This window comes from Cervus canadensis, chromosome 32, assembly GCF_019320065.1.
Source record: "Cervus canadensis isolate Bull #8, Minnesota chromosome 32, ASM1932006v1, whole genome shotgun sequence".
Taxonomy (NCBI): Eukaryota; Metazoa; Chordata; class Mammalia; order Artiodactyla; family Cervidae; genus Cervus; species Cervus canadensis.
The window spans coordinates 31,976,149-31,992,728 of record NC_057417.1 but is presented as its reverse complement, the minus strand read 5'-3'; the positions used below and the strand labels follow the sequence as shown (position 1 = coordinate 31,992,728).

The window sequence follows — 16,580 nt, the reverse complement described above, 5'->3', positions numbered from 1 at the left end:
GCAAGAACACTGGAGTGGGTTGCCATTTCCTCCTCCAATGCATGCACGCATGCTAAGTTGCGTCAGTCGTGTCTGATTCTTTGCGAGCCTACGGATAGCAGCCCACCAGGCTCCTCTGTCCACGGGATTCTCTAGGCAAGAACACTGGAGTGGGTTGCCATTTCCTTCTCCTGAGGATGAGATGGTTGGATGGCATCACCAACTCGATGGACAAGAGTTTGAGCAAGCTCTGGGAGTTGGTGATGGACAGGGAAGTCTGGCATGCTGCAGTCCGTGGGGTGGCAAAGAGTCAGACAGGACTGAGTGACTGAACTGAACTGTTAGTATTTCAGTTAAGGAAATGACAACCCACTCCAGTATTCTTGCCTGAAGAATCCCATGGACAGTGGAGCAGGCTCCACTGCCCATGGGGTCGCAAGAGTGGGATACGACTTAGCCACTAAACCACCACCACCAAACAGGATAAACTCCTTCTCTGGTTTGTCGGAGATCCTCAGATCTAACCTAAAATACCTCTGGGCAAGGAAAGGACCAGGGATCCAAGAGGCAATCACACAGGACCCCACCTGAGGTCATATCTTTCCTTGATCCCTTACAGGAGTGAAGACAAATGGAATGTTGATTCCCTGGTTCAGAGGGTCCATCCTCTCAGCACAACATTGCTTCACCTCCAGAGGAGGTGGAGACATTTCAGAGGTTCCCTAACTTCACGGCGCGGAGACTTCTGGGAAACATAGTCTTGCTATTTGCCCGGCTCCCGGAGGCGGGCCCCGGTGCCCGGACTTCCGGCGTCCTCCTGCGTTGCGGCTCCGCGTTCTGTGTGCGTGTTCGCGCACGCGCACCGGCGCTGTCGCTTCCTGTCGCTGGCCCGGTCACCGCTTGCCCTAGTTCCCAGGCTTTGGCCTCCGGCGGGCGGGGATTCCGGGGCCTGCGGGGCTGGAACGCCGCCCGGCACGGCCGGCATCCAGCGGACGCGGGCTGTGCACGCGAGGGTTCTCGCGGGCCGGGCGGAGGCTGGAGCCGAGACCCCCGAGCTCGAGCCCCGGAGCCCTCGGGCTGGGTCGGAGAGGCCGGGAGGGCGGCGGCGACGGCTAAGGAGCGGCGGGGCCCTGTCCCGACCGTCTGCAGCACACGAGACGGTGAAGCCTCGGGAACGACGTTGGCCTGAAGAGAGCTTGTCCCGTAGGCCCAGAGCTGGCTCCTCGGGCCCAGCGGCCTCGGGAGGCGGAGAGTAGGGACTCGGCGAGAGCAGCGCGCCTGAGGAGCAGCTCCCGGACGGAGCCTGGGGAGCCCGGGGCCAGTCAGCGAGTCCCGACGAGGTAGGTGGTGCGTCTGTGGCCTCCAGGCGGCTGTAGATTTTGCGCCCCTCGGAGAGAAGGGCCTGGGGAGCCCGCTCCGGACCCCACGAGAGAGCGACTGGGAAGGTTTGACCGCTTGGCGGGGGTCGAGGGGCCGGGCTGGAGGGCAGGACCGGCTGCTCCGATTGGGCTCCCCCGGGGCTTGTGAGTTCTGGGTGTCCTGGGGCAGTGGGGGTCCAGGCTTGGCCCGGAGTGCTGCGTCCACCCCTTCTTCCATCCCCGAGGCTCCTCCTCCTCTTTCTCTCGCCTTCTCGCGATCCTGCATGTGTCTCTCAAGACTCATCAGCACTTGGTTCTGTATTCTAAGCCTTCGCTGACACGCCACGCCCCCCTCCTCCGCGGGTTCTGCCCGGTAGACTCGCACCGGGTAGTTAGTGCGGGATGAGTCTTCGAGGCGTCTGTCCTGCTGCCTCAGTTGAGGGAAGAGGTGATTGGGCCTGAGAAGGGAGGTGACTTGTCCCAGTCACTGGGTCTGCAGATGGGATCGTCAGCAAGATCAGACTCCTAGGGCAAGTGCTCTGTCAGTTTCTTAATAAGAGATCTTTTTTGAGCATTGCGATTAAGTTTGTACAAATAATTGAAAGGCTGAGCCGCGCCTGAGTGTATCGCGTTACTTAGAGCATCCTCTGGATTTTCTGATCTTAACAGAGTTAGTAAGAAAAGAAAACTGTAACTGTTTATTTTTATTATTTTATATTTAATGATGGAAGTTTATTTTAATAGGATTCGATGTTCATCCACTGATGAAAAAGTGTTTTCCCCGCAGTACCGTAATCACGTGGGAGTTACAGGCCTGTGGGTGGGTACTCAGTCTTTGTTCTTCCAAGCCCTACTGGAACGTGAAAGGGCGGGTTTCCCACAAGTGTCTAGTGAAGTGCTGGGCAGGGCTTCTTCACACTAGCTCTTCCTGGGTCGCTTCAGTACCTGCATTTCCTCCTTCAGGTCCGCCTCGGCTTTCACAGTGCTGCAGGTTATTCCAAGAGCAGCGGAAAATGAATCAATCTCTGGTGAGTTTTGCTGTTTACTTATTTACTCCCTACTCTGCTTTGTAGGCTTACCTCATGGCTCAGATTGTAACTAATCTGCCTGCAATGTAGGAGACCCGGGTTCAATCCTTGGGTCAAGAAGATCCCCTGGAGAAGGGAATGGCAACCCACTCCAGTATTCTTGCCTGGAGAATTCCATGGATAGAGAAGCGTGGATTGACTCCAAAGAACGGCTAGCACTTTCACTGATTTGTAATAACATTTTAGGAGGCCTGATAGCTCAGAATTTAAAATGGAAAAGTAGGAATAGCTGAAAGATAGGGTTAGACAAAGCATAGAGAGCAGGTCAGCACCAAGTGTTTCTGGCACGTTCTATGTGTAGATCCCAGGATCCTCCGGAGTTCTTAAAGCCACAGAACAAGCCTCAACTTCTTGACATTCATTGCAAAAACTGACAAACACCATCTATTGCATGCCTTACATGTCCTTCCCACTTTTATCCTTGAGTGTTAAAGGTTTCCTTGATATGATATGTGGTTGGGGGTGGGTGGGGGAATCAAGTCAGGGGGACTTGAGGCTCCAGCTGGATGGCAGACAGGCAAGGGGGAGGCCTCAGTGAGTTCCCACTGCTGCTGGTCCTGGGCCCGTTAGTAGTGCATGTCCATACCCTTGGGTTTTTTCTTAGTCATGAGTGAGGTTGAGAACATTCAATAGGTTTAGAAGCTGTTTCTTCTTTTTAATTAATAGACTAAATTAGAACAGTTTTAGGTTTATGGGGAAACTGAGCTGACAGTACAGAGTTCCCTATAACTGTCCCCCTTGGTTTCCTCTGATGTTATCATCTCACACTTGTGTGGTGCATCCTCTGAATTGTTGATACCTTATTATCACCTGGAGTCCATAGTTTATATTAGGGGTCCCTCTGTGTTCAAGTCTTGACAAATGTGTAGTGAATGGCCTGCAGCCACCAATGAAGTACAGTAATCAACTGCTTTGCTGCCGGAAACAATCCTGGGCACCTCCTGTTTGTCTCTCCCTCTGCCCCCAGCCCCCAACAGCTGCTCATCTTATTACTGTCAATGTATTTTTGTCTTTTACAGAATGTCACATAGTTGGGATCGTACGGTATGTGGTCTTTTCAGACTGGTATGCTTCTCTTTTTATATGAAGGGCCTGTTCTTGTCCACAGTCCATCTTCCTGTCTCAGTACTGATTTATTTTGCTTCTCTTATTGACTAACAGAGTAGCCTTAAGTATTTATAAATGTTTCCAGTTGGAGTCATGTTAGTGAGCATTGTTTTCCAAGTTTTTTTTGTCTTTTTACTTGATTTTCCAGCAATAGCATATAATTCTTTCATTTTTTTCATTTTGAGAGGCTGAATAGTATTCATTTTAAAAAACATCTCAAAAATTCCTCAAAATCACAAGATTCCTAGTCTTATCAACGCAAATGGATAAGAGCACCCTCCTTGGTCAGTACTGGAGTACAACTTCTTTCAAGGAGGTGGGTGGAGGTGAGGTGGGAGGAATTCATTGGTCTTGTGCTTCTTTTCTGGTTCTTACTTTCTCTTTCTGGTTCTGGGCACTGCGTCAGCCACTCTTTTGTACTTGGTAAAGACTTTTAATGTGTGAATGTGTGGACCCCCCAGTTCTCAGGGGGCAGACACAGGTATGTCTGGTGATGTCTGGATGGAGTATGGGCTGAGTTCTGGAAGATTTGCTGTTGCTCTCTGAGACAGGCTTCTCCAGGCTAGACCAGGGCAGTGCTGTACAGGCCTCTGTCTGCCTTGGGCAGTGACTACTTCTACTGGTGTGTCTCATTGACAGCAGAGCACCTTCAGCCTTCGCAGACCAGCAAAGTCTGGGTCCCAGTCATCTCTGCATGTAGAGCCTGGGGTCAGGGGACAGGAGCCTTCCTGCCTCTTCGATTGTTCCACATGAAGAACTTTGATTTTCAGTCAACATCAGGAGTTCATCATTTTCTCTGATAGGCCCTGAGCTTGACGAGGTCGTTTCCTTAACCTCCTCCTAAACACTCCTGTCTCCATGTTCTGTTGAGAGCTGCTGCTGCTGCTAAGTTGCTTCAGTCATGTCCAACTCTGTGCGACCCCATAGATGGCAGCCCACCAGGCTCCACCATCCCTGGGATTCTCCAGGCAAGAATACTAGAGTGGGTTGCCATTGCCTTCCCCATCTGTTGAGAGCACCTGAACCTTATTGGTTTTAACATACTGGCACTGTTTTGTAATCTTTTCTGGGCAATTGCATAAATTTAACAGACCCATTACGTTTAGTTATTTCAAGTTTACTTCTGTGTTTTCTGATTCATTCTGATTTGCAGAGTGATGAGATGCACAGTAGATAAACAACAATAATAGCAGGTACTGAAAAGCAAGTTATGTCCAAAGAACTGTGTTAAGTGCTTTCCATGAAAGAACCTGTTTGGTACTGATCTGTGTCATGTGACAGGCACCATTATTGTCTCTATTCTAGAGGTGACGGTACAGGAGGAAACAGGCTATAATGACTGTGTGAGTGTGAGTGTTTGTGAATTTACTCAGAAGATCCACACTCACAGGTCTGGGTGTGGCAGTTTCTGGTTCTGTTGTGCGCTCTGTGCCCCTCATCAGGAGTAAGTGAGCTCCTTCCCTGGAAGGTATTGGGGGATGAAGGGATTCCAAGTCCCTGGCTGGGCATGAGGGCGGGACGAACCAAGCTATTTCCAGTAGTTTGGGGAGCAGGCTGGGGTCAGGTCAAGGCAGGCTTATCTCTGTAGTGAAATACGGAACTGGGATGTGCTGCCTGGCTTGCTCATGGCCTTGGTAACTGTGGTGAATACTACAGCTCGGTTCCTTCTGTGAGCTGTAGGAGGAGCTCAGGGCAGGAACAGAAGAGAAGCTTGGGCTGGTGATATACACTGGGAAATGTTGAAATGTAGAAGGTTATTCATGCCTGGAGAATCCCCATGGACAGAGGAACCTGGGAGTCTACAGTTCATGGGGTCGCAAAGAGTTGGACGTGACTGAGTGACTAAATGCAGCACAGCACAGCACAGGTTTTTAAAGCCATGAGGCAAGATGGGATCACCATCAAAGCAAAGGGTACAAGAAAAGAACTGAGCCCCAGGGCCCTATGATGACTTGAGGATGACTCAGAGGAGAGGAGGAGCCAGTGAAGGAGCGGCCGGGGAGGACAGAGGAGAACCAACCAACATTATTAATGCTCTGGAAGCAGAATGAAGGAGTGCAGTGCCTCTTGGGTTTGCACACTGCCCTCAGGCCTGTGCTCCTTGAGGGCACAGGCTCTGTCTGCTGGTCTTGTCCTCAGGACTGTTCTTGGCTCACAGTGTAAGGCTGTATTTTCTTTTTTTCCTGTACATTGAGCAAACTCATGGCAGTGTTTAATATTTATTTTCCTTCCATAAGGCCCATAACATAGAAAAGGTACACAGTGTAAATCTGACCAGTGAGCTTGGTAAGCTCTTGTCCCCGTGTATCTGCTCCATGTCACCCAGTCCCCACTGTGGTGCCATTACAGGGGTCAATGTCATTCAGGGACGTGGCTGTGGACTTCACGCAGGAAGAGTGGCAGCACCTAGACCCTGAGCAGAAGACGACCTACAGGGACGTGATGCTGGAGAACTACAGCCACCTCATCTCTGTGGGTGAGGAGAGAGATAAACTAGATTTCCCTCTAACTTAATGATTTTAATGTTGAACTTGTGGGCTTCCCAGGCGGCACAGTGGTAAAAGAATCCACCTGCCAATGCAGGAGATGTAAGAGATTCAGGTTCAATCTTACAAAACTGAATTGGGTTGGGAAGATCCCCTGGAGTAGGAAATGGAAGCCCACTGCAGTATTCTTACTTGGAAAATCCCATGGACAGAGGAACCTGGCAGTCTGCAGTCCATGGGGTTGCCTAGAGTCAGCTGACCGAGCATATACACACACAGACACACACACTTTAAACTTGATGGAACAACTGGAATCATCTGAGGTACCAGGTAGGCCATGTGGTCTCTACATCCAGGTAGGTTCTGATTCTGGTACAGCACTAATGGCACTTCTGTCCTGTAGCTTGTAAGCCAGCCTTTTGCTTACATGACAAATCTGGAAGCCCAGCAGCCAAGTTCAAGTTCTCTCTTGTATCTGTTAACAGGGTGTCACATTATCAAACCAGAAGTCATCACCAAATTGGAGCAAGGAGAAGAGCCGTGGGTGGTGGAAGGAGAATTCCTGCTTCAGAGTCGCCCAGGTGTGTGAGGGGGGTGGCAGTAAGGAGGGTGGTCACTCAGGAGTGTTTTTCCCTAGAGCTTTTTAATGGTGCCAAACCTGAGAAGTGATTGAGGAGAGTTGTTCTTGAACTCCAGCAACTCGAATCTCACTCCCTAAGGCTTTTTCCTTTCCCACAGCAGTTTGTGTTGGTAGAGCTTCCCACTCTGGCTTCTGCTGTGAACCAAAACCTGCTCGCTTCCTTCCTCCTCTTAAAACTCACAACTTCTTATGGCATTTTGTTGGCAGGCATATATATTGTCTGTCATTAGAGAATAACTCCTGACTCTCCGTGTTCTCATTAGTTTCCTTCTTTCTTCTTTCCCATGAAATGCCTCAGGCTTGTTTCTGTCCCTAGCTTCACGTCTCACTTCTCTTTCTTTGAGGTCAGAGTTCACACCCCCATCTTGGTGCATAAACCAGTGAACTTAGTTCACCTGTGCTGTCCTGATCACAGGCACTGGTCATTCCTGCTGGAGTTTGGTGATGGCATCACAGGGTCTTCCTATTCCACCAGATGCTCACTTTCATCTTGTCTCTTACTTTCTGTTCTGTCGGCAGTACCTTGAATCATGTCTTGTCTGAGCAGGTGTTCAGTCAAGCAGGAGACAGAGAAACGAGTCCTGATTCACTTACCACCCCCACCCTGCCCCCTCCAGAAACATCCCTGAAGGGTCTGCCTCACCCTCTGGTGGTTTATTCCCCAAGTTCTTCAGAAGGTCCTCCCATCTCGGGTATTTAAGGCTTTTATGTGTCTCATGCTGCTGTGTCTACCAGTTCCTGGTTCGGTGTTTCCTGAGAGAGCTGGAGGTGCTTCTACATTCTCATTGGATTTGCAAGATGTGTTCCCCTGACTTTTGAATCCATCTTATCACTCGTCTCACAGGATGAGCCTACAGCCATTCCCTGTTGATTCTTAAAGGCAGTTTAAATTCCTCTTCTTTTCAGAATCATACAATGTTGTCCCTTTGTTGCCTGGAAATTTTAATTTTGTATTGTTTCCTGAAACTCTGGCTAAACTTCATTTGGTCCACACTTCTAAAGGTCTCTTCTGTTTCACTGAGGTATGGGATATTTGTCCAGATTACACATTCTTTAAGTCTGAACTCAAGTATTCAACCCCTCCTTAAAGTTTTCCCTTTCAGCTGTAATCATCATACCAGTCTCTTCCTTCCCTTGACTTTGACTCCATCTCAGGGTGATGCTTTAGAAAAAAAATCAAGGTCTGATCAAGAAGTCTGTTGACTGTGTTTTTTGCTTGGGCTTCTCCACCCACCCTCCTCAAGTTTTGATAGATTCTGAGGAAACCTATCTTTCCTCAGGTTTTTGCCTCAGGAAAGATTGATTTTGAGTAGATCAAAGGCTGGAAGTCAGGCAAATTTAGTAAAACAACAGGAGCAGAGACTTGCAATGGAATATAAGCTGGGGCATAGTTGGTACCAGACCATCTCAGTGTAGGTGGTAGCACCTTAGACTGTGCTCCGTGTCTCCACGCAACATGAAGCAACTTGGTGTGAAGTGGAGACCTGCCTCTTGCACACCGAGTCCTCCTGGTCCTTGTGCGGCAGCTAAACTCATTGCTGCCCCGTCAGTTGACATGTTTGCTCTGAGCCCTTTCATACCTAAAAATCAGGCATTTATCCAGCATCCTCTCTCTTCAGATCATTACTCCATGTTTTTATTTTACCTTCTGTACCCAGTTTTGAACAAAATTTTGCAATATTAATGTGTGCATGTACTCAGTTATGTCTGACTCTTTGCAACCCCATGGACTGCAGCCTGCCAGGCTCCTCTGTCCATGGGATTTCCCAGGTAAGCGTACTGGAGTGGGTTGCCATTTCCTCCTCCGGGGGGATCTTCCCAACCCAGGGATCAGACCTGTATCTCCTGCACTGCAGGTGGATTCTTTACCACTTGTTTTTATCAGCTTTCTTCACCACTGGAGATCGTGGAGCTTGTGTGTATGCATGTGCATGTTTATTTCAAACCAAAATAATAAGGGGGAAAAATACACTTGGAATGGTTTTCACCTGTCCAAGAAGCTAGCACCTGTGCCACAATGGAATGGTGTACAAGTCACATGTCATTTCTTACCCAGGAAGTTGCATAAAAATTGGTTAATCTTGCCTCTTTTTAGAAGAAGTCTGGAAAGTTCATGATCTGATGGAAGGAAGCCAGGAAAATGAAGACAAACATTCAAGGCAAACTGAATCCATTAACAACAAAACCCTGCCTGAAGGGAGAGGTAATGGTCTTGGTAAGACTTGTAATGTGGAAACAAGCCCTGTTCCTTCAAGAAAAATATCCTATCAGTGTGACTCATGTGAAAAGAGTTTAAAGTCTATTTCAGAATATATTAGTAGTGATGGCAGCTATGCAAGAATGAAACCTGATGAATGTAGTGCTTGTGGGAGATCACTTCTCCATGTGAAGCTTGAAAAAACTCATCTCAGAGATAAACCTTATGAATTTAACCAAAACGGGGAGGCTTATGCTCTAAATGGAGAAAGTATTTATCAGAACATTCACATTTTGGAGAAACCCTTTGAATATATCGAATGCCAGAAAGCCTTTCAGAAGGATACAGTGTTTGCTAACCATATAGAGGAGAAGCCCTACAAGTGGAACGAATCTGAAATAGCCTTTCTCCAAATGTCAAACCTCAGTGTGCACCCAACAACTCATTTGGAAATGAAACCCTATGAGTGCAACGCATGTGGGAAATCCTTCTGTAAAAAGTCCAAGTTTATTATCCACCAGAGGACTCACACAGGAGAGAAACCTTATGAATGTAATCAGTGTGGGAAATCCTTCTGCCAGAAGGGCACCCTCACTGTCCATCAGCGAACACACACAGGGGAGAAGCCCTATGAATGTACTGAATGCGGGAAAACCTTCTACCAGAAGTTACACCTCATTCAACACCAGAGAACTCACTCAGGAGAGAAGCCCTATGAATGTAGCTACTGTGGAAAAGCCTTTTGCCAGAAGACACACCTCACACAGCACCAGAGAACACATTCCGGAGAGAGACCCTACGTTTGTCATGACTGTGGAAAAACCTTCTCCCAGAAGTCAGCCCTTAATGACCACCAGAAAATTCACACAGGCGTGAAACTCTACAAGTGCAACGAGTGTGGGAAGTGCTTCTGCCGCAAGTCTACCCTCACCACACACCAGAGGACACACACGGGAGAGAAGCCCTATGAGTGTAACGAGTGTGGGAAGTTCTTCTCTCGGCTGTCATATCTCACTGTGCATTACAGAACTCATTCAGGAGAGAAGCCCTATGAATGTAACGAGTGTGGGAAAACCTTCTACCTGAACTCAGCCCTCATGAGACACCAGAGAGTCCACACAGGAGAGAAGCCCTATGAGTGCAATGAGTGTGGAAAGTTATTCTCCCAGTTGTCGTACCTCACGATACATCACAGAACTCACTCAGGAGTGAAGCCCTACGAATGTAACGAATGTGGGAAGACCTTCTACCAGAATTCCGCCCTTTGTAGACACCGGAGGATACATAAAGGAGAGAAGCCCTATGAATGTTACATATGTGGGAAGTTCTTCTCGCAGATGTCATACCTCACAATACATCACAGAATTCATTCAGGAGAGAAGCCTTACGAATGTAATGAATGTGGGAAAACCTTCTGCCAGAATTCAGCCCTTAACAGACACCAGAGGACACACACAGGAGAGAAAGCCTACGAGTGCTATGAGTGTGGCAAATTCTTCTCTCAGATGTCGTATCTCACTATACATCATCGAATTCATTCAGGAGAGAAACCTTTTGAATGTAACGAATGTGGAAAAGCCTTCTCTCGGATGTCATACCTCACTGTACATTACAGAACTCACTCAGGAGAGAAGCCATATGAATGTACTGAATGTGGGAAAAAATTCTACCACAAATCAGCCTTCAACAGCCATCAGAGAATTCATAGGAGAGGGAACATGAATGTACTTGATGTGGGAAGGCTTCTCTGAAGTCAGATCTCTTATAATGTCGCAGAACCCTCTCCATATAATGAATAAGGAACTCCTACCATCCCAAGTTGGAGAGTTCACACAGGTGGGTGTGAACAAACCTGTGAGTATTTGTCAGACTTGGAACCTGAAAGTTTGCAGGTTGGAAACCACAGCTGTAACTAGGCCACATGACATGCTGACAGGAGTAAAAATCTATCAGTATTGGACATAGTTTCACTATGAATTCAAACTTTTACATGTCAGGGAATTCAGACCAAGGGGATATCTTTCAAGGAATGTGGAAAACATTCTGCTGGAAATTATGAAACTAAAATTTACGTTTCTGATAAAATGTCAAGCTTTTGTAAAAAAAAAAGAAACCACAGAGGATGGATGTTTTGAATAAACATGCTCCTTATGTACATAGAAACTGTAAAATCCTTGGGTAGCTAATTAAGATGGCAGCATGGCAACATTAAGCTCACACATGAGTGGATCCTGAGGGTGCAGGACTCATGCTCTTGAGGGTGTTTGGGTGTTTCTGTTTGTTTTTTAGGATGCTGCATTACAGGGGTTGTATGTTCGGCTTGAATCATGTTTGAAAAGGCAATGTATCCTTATTAGAATAATTTCTAAGGTATTTTAAATAGCACCACTATGCTAGCATCTAAATATGTATAGATAATGAACTAATATTTGAAAGATATGAAGTATACTTCTCTTTGTGCTCTTCCCTGGCATTTATAAATGGATTTTATCATTGTTAGTGAATTAAGTCTTCCATAAGGAAGCCAATGTTTTTAATAGTGTTTTAACTGTATCTGAATCAGCAAGATAAAAATCTGTGCATAAAATAGAAAATTGCATAGATAATTTAAAATGGTTAATGCCACAAGTCTCTGCAGTAAGGGACAGCTGTAGGACTCATTGCGATCAGTATGGTTTAAAAAATGTACTTAAAATAGTCTCATTTTAATCTATTTTTTTCACTTACTGTTTTTTATTTAGATGCCTTTGTAAGTGTGCAGAGCACATGTACTATGTAACCTAGAAATTAACTGTATTTTTATTTGATACAGTGGTGTTTTTAAGCACCATAGTTTGTTCCTTCCTGAATGGATTGAGAGCAGGTTTGTACGGGTTGTAGCTGGTGTTGCTGAGTGACCAACCTAGTCACTCATTCCTTGTTTTTGGCTGCCCGAGTCTGGGTATCTAATCCTCTTGACAGAACAGGGGATAAATCCTGATTAGTTTCAACAAATAATGATAATCCCTTTCTCATCACCAGTAATTGGTTTAGAGTATTCGGAGGACCCCATTCTAGACAGGTAAAGGAAATATCTTGAGCAGGTTATTTCTGGAAAAGATTTCTTCAAAGCTTCAAGGAATCATGCCAGGTGAAGTGGGATCCTGTTCAACGTTTCCTTGCCTGGCTGTGTCTTTCAACAATGGTTATAATTTGTGAATGGCAGAGCAGAAAGACGGGAAGAACCTGGGACCTGGATGATGCTTTGAGCCACTGAACCAGCCAGCTGTGTAGCCACTCTATCTCTGGACTATTTCTTTTGTGAAAAACTGAACTGTAGATTGATTTAGGTTACTTCTAGTGATAACAAAAGATATAGAGCTTGTAGGAGTTATGCAATTGAGAAGTGGGCTTTAGGCAAATCACTTTTTTTGAGGTGTTGATACAGAGAAGATCTTCTTTTCTGTAAATTTTGGTGTAAATATTACACTCAAATATTTGAGTATTAGAAAACTTGAAACAATTCAATGTGTATTCCTCAATTTTTACATTACTGACCTAAGAACTTTTGGAGCCTGATATGATGTCAGGTGTATCTTTCTTTCCATAATGCATGACATTAATTTTGTTTAGGTTAATTTATGTTATTCATGGGTCATTGCTACCGTGTTGTTGATGATACATGCTAAGGTAAGGACTCACTTTTGTTTCTTTTCCAGTGAATAGCTTGATAGCCTGTATTATTTGAGTCATCCATCCCTTTCTGCAGAGATGAGATGCTATGTTTCTCATGTGTTTCTGTCACTCATGGCTCCCATTTTTGTTGCTCATCACTTTTCCATCAGATTTGTCTAGATGATCTTGAGTCTGCTATATAACAGGTACTAAGATTCTAGTACAGTGTATAGTTTTATGTAGGAACTATATATTCATAGTATACTTGTTGAAGGTTTCCCACACTAATGGGAAGTAACTTAAGTACCCAGTATGCATTTTAAGTAAAATATTTGGAAAGCTTATAAATGATTTACCACATTCTTTCTCTGTTACAAAGTGCCTGACACCAAAGGGCCCTATACATGTGTATGTGGCCCTCAACTGCCTCTTCAGTAATAATGGTTGTGGAATTTCTCTGTTGTTTCAGAGACACCAGTGTTTTCATACTATTACATCTCTGAAATAGTGTAATACATTCTAATTTAACTGGTGTTTTTTCTTCCTTGGAGGTACTTAAAATAATGGTTTGTCTTGTATTTGATGGATGGAATGCAATATTTTTAAAGTTTTTAACTATTCCTGGCAAGACCTGCATTCATGAAAGAAGGCAGCACGGGAGATGGCCCACTGACCCATCCAGCAGCAAGGAGTGAATGTGGAATTGGGGCAGAGCGCAAATGCTTCCTCTTTATATGCACAGTGACTTCTTCCTGTGGAATGTGAGCAGATTAGGAACTCCCAGTGGATTTCCAGGGGCTAAGCCAGGGGTTGACCCCTCCCGGCACCTACAGGTGAGAGATTCTCCAAGGTTCTCACCCCCTCCCCCCGGCCCCAGTCATCCTAGTGTTAGTGAAATGGTGGTTCATTGGTTGGCCTCTCAAACAGGTCAAAATGAAGACCATTGTTAACACCAGAGCAATATTCCAAGGCCATGGAGTGACACTCTGTTCTTTATTCCACTGCAGTGACTGGTAATGTTTCTATCCTGGTGACTGGTAATGTTTGTATCCTGCAGAAGTGTGTAAAATGATACTGACCTGGACATACCTTTTAAGTTTAATGCTCTATCATGCAGTAGTCCCCCTGTTTATAAACCCCTGAGAAGTTCTATACACAAGAGAATGTGTACACAGGGAGTTTCACCACAGCAAGATTTTGAGGTATCTTAGGTGACCATCACTAGAAGAGGTAGGTAAAAGGTCGATCATGCATCGGGGTGGTGTCTAGCAGTCAGAAGTGTGTGTTGTACTTGCATGTAGCACATCCAATTAGCACTTCTAGATATGGATGGAAAAAATGGATGGAATGAGATTTCATACAAGTAAACAATGCTTATATCAATTAAAGTTACACACACCCTTACAGAAGTTACGATGGTGAGTGCTAAAGGTCCTACCTTTATCACTGAGAGCCTGTGGGGGAAGGGATGGAACTGGAGTTTGGCATGAAGTAAGAATGGGGTCCACACAGAAACCAACATTGATAACCTATGTTTTGAGCTGAGTAGTACAGTTAACATTGTGCCCAGGACTCCTCCAGAAATACTGAAGACACTAACACAGGAAAATTAAAGACCCGCACTTAACAATCCTCAGTAATGTTTTATTCTGTTCAGTTTTAACCAGAATTTTATGGCTCAGTTGCCTAAATGACACCTGTGCCTTTTCTGGCAGGCTGCCCAGCCAACATCCCCCTACTCAGGGGGCAGCCAGTGGGTGACAACTGGTGCCCCAGGTACAGGCTGCTGGGGCAGGCAAGAATCAGACTTTATTCCCATAGAACTGGGCTGTGCATCTCACCTATTGGCCAGTCTGTAAGATGGGAACAGGGCTTCCCTTTGTTTCCTGGGCTCAGAGCAGTCTTCCCAGAGGGCTGGTGCCAAAGGCATTTAAAGGCACAAGTACTGGGGGCAGCAACCTGGGGCAGGATAACAGTCAAGGTGAGCAGCAGACATACTGAGAAGCTGGGGAAGAGGTTGGAAAACTTCCTTGTGTGTGGGGATAAGAGCTTTTAAAAGCTTCCGTGTGCACCCTGTATGTGCACAGGGTGGGACGTGACTCAGAAAAGATATGTAAAGTCTCTATGCACTCATCTAGCAATTCTGTGTACGCTGGAAGTGAAGACTACGGCAGAGTGGAATCAGCATGGTCAAGCACTAAAGTCGTACCCAACACAGAGCCAGCCTGCAGAACTAGGGGAGTGCCATCACATTGCCTCATGTTTGACTCACATTTGACCTCTGACACATTCCCATTGTTGAGTGCTTCCTTCGATTTTGACCAAGGAGGCCCAGGCTCACCTTGCACACACTGGGTGTGACCTAGACTCAGCTCTTTCTCCAAGAAGTCCTGGTTCCTTGTAGGGGCCAATGTTGGGAACTGACTTTGCTCACCACTCTGGGGGGTGTTACTCAGTGGATAGAGCTATGAAATATGTAATTTTTAAAAATGAATAATATTTTTCAATGCATATTTATCATCATAGGGAGGTCACATGAATTCCTTGATTTCTGTGGTTGTCTTATCTCTTAAACTGGAAGTTTTGATTCCTAGTAACTTTTATAATTTATTTTAGCTTTCTCCTACAATGTACACAAAACAGATTCAAATAAACAGCAATATTATCAGGAAGAAAATTGATGAGTGATTTTTGGCTGGCGTTTTTGTCCTTAAACACTTTCCATTAAAGATGTATAATCATAACATGGAGTGCAAAATTTCTTCAAAGAATTACTTTTGTGTGGTCAAGTTGCCAATTTGATATTAAGTTGATTTCAATTTCAGAATCTTCTATTTTTTTACTTTTGAATATGTAAATCACTCACTTGTTCAACGTTCAAAAATTCATAAAAAGGTAAAATCAAAGAAACCTTGCTTCCACCCCATCTCCACAAATAACATTCTTGGAGAACCTCTCTCCTAATGTGTTCTCTGATGTACATAAGCTCAAGTTTTCTCCCATGAATTCACAAAGGTATGACACATTATGACTCTACACAGGAGGATTTTTCACATCTGCTGCCATTCAGGATATCTCTTGTGTGTGAATCACTTCATATTTAGAGTTTACTTCTTGCAGAAGGATTTCCCATGTATGTTATATTCATAAGGCTTCTCCCCTGTGGTGTTTGCTGGTGTACTCTGAGGGTTGACTTCATACAGAAGGACTTCCCGCATCTCTTATATTCATAGGGCTTCTCCCCTGTGTGGATTCTCTGATGATTAATGAGGTCTGACTTCACATAAAACCTTTGCCCACATTCATTACATTTGAAGGGGTTCTTCCCTATGTGAGTTCTCTGATGCACAGTGAGGTATGACTTCATGCAGAAAGGTTTCTCACATTCACTACATTTATAAGCCTTCTCTTCTGTGTGAGTCCTCTAATACATGGTTAGGGCTGACTTAAAACAAAAATTTTACACATTTACTACACCCATGGGGTTTCTCTACAGTGTGCTCTGATGTTCAATGAGATGTGATTTCTGGAGGAAATTTTTCCCACATTGTTTACATTGATAAGGTTTCTTCCTGTGTGTGTTCACTGATGTTAAGTGTGGTGTGACTTCTGAAAGAAAGTTTTACTACATTCTTTACATTTTTAAGGTTTCTCCCATGTGTATTCTCTGGTGCTGAGGGTTGACTTCTCACATTTATTACATTTGAAGTATTTCTCTTCTGACTTGACTTCATAGAAAAGGCTTTCCCACATACTTTACACACATGGGATTTCTTTCCTGTGTGGTTTCTCTGATGAATATTAAGAAGCAACTTCACATAGAATGACTTCTTGCATTCATTGCATTTAAAGGATTTCTCCCCAGTGTGAGTCCGCTGGTGTATAATGAGGGTTGACTTTATACAGAAGGCTTTCCCACATTCATTACATTTGTGTGGTTTCTCCCCTGTGTGTTTTCTGATGTTTTGTTAGGTTTGACTTTTTGTAGAAGGACTTCTCACATTCACTGCACCCATGGGGTCTCTCCCCAGTATGAGTTCTTTGATGGACAGTGAGAGTCAAATTCAGAGA

At 45.2% G+C, this 16,580-nt stretch overlaps 1 protein-coding gene across 5 annotated transcripts in view; it reads left to right on the top strand.

Annotated features, from left to right (window-relative positions):
* The first annotated feature begins 1,182 nt into the window (after window positions 1-1,182).
* ZNF12 (zinc finger protein 12) overlaps window positions 1,183-16,580 on the top strand; it is a 33,571-nt gene continuing 18,173 nt past the window's right edge. For 2 of the 5 annotated variants that reach the window (XM_043454765.1, XM_043454764.1), the window contains exons 1-4: window positions 1,183-1,319; window positions 2,301-2,365; window positions 5,882-6,008; window positions 6,504-6,599. In XM_043454765.1, coding sequence (XP_043310700.1) covers window positions 2,351-2,365; window positions 5,882-6,008; window positions 6,504-6,599 — 238 coding nt within the window. In that variant the 5' untranslated portion in view covers window positions 1,183-1,319; window positions 2,301-2,350. Of the gene's footprint in view, window positions 1,320-2,300; window positions 2,366-5,881; window positions 6,009-6,503; window positions 6,600-7,393; window positions 15,187-16,580 lie in introns of those variants that run through there. The other 3 variants (XM_043454760.1, XM_043454763.1, XM_043454762.1) reach the window with 3 other exon arrangements.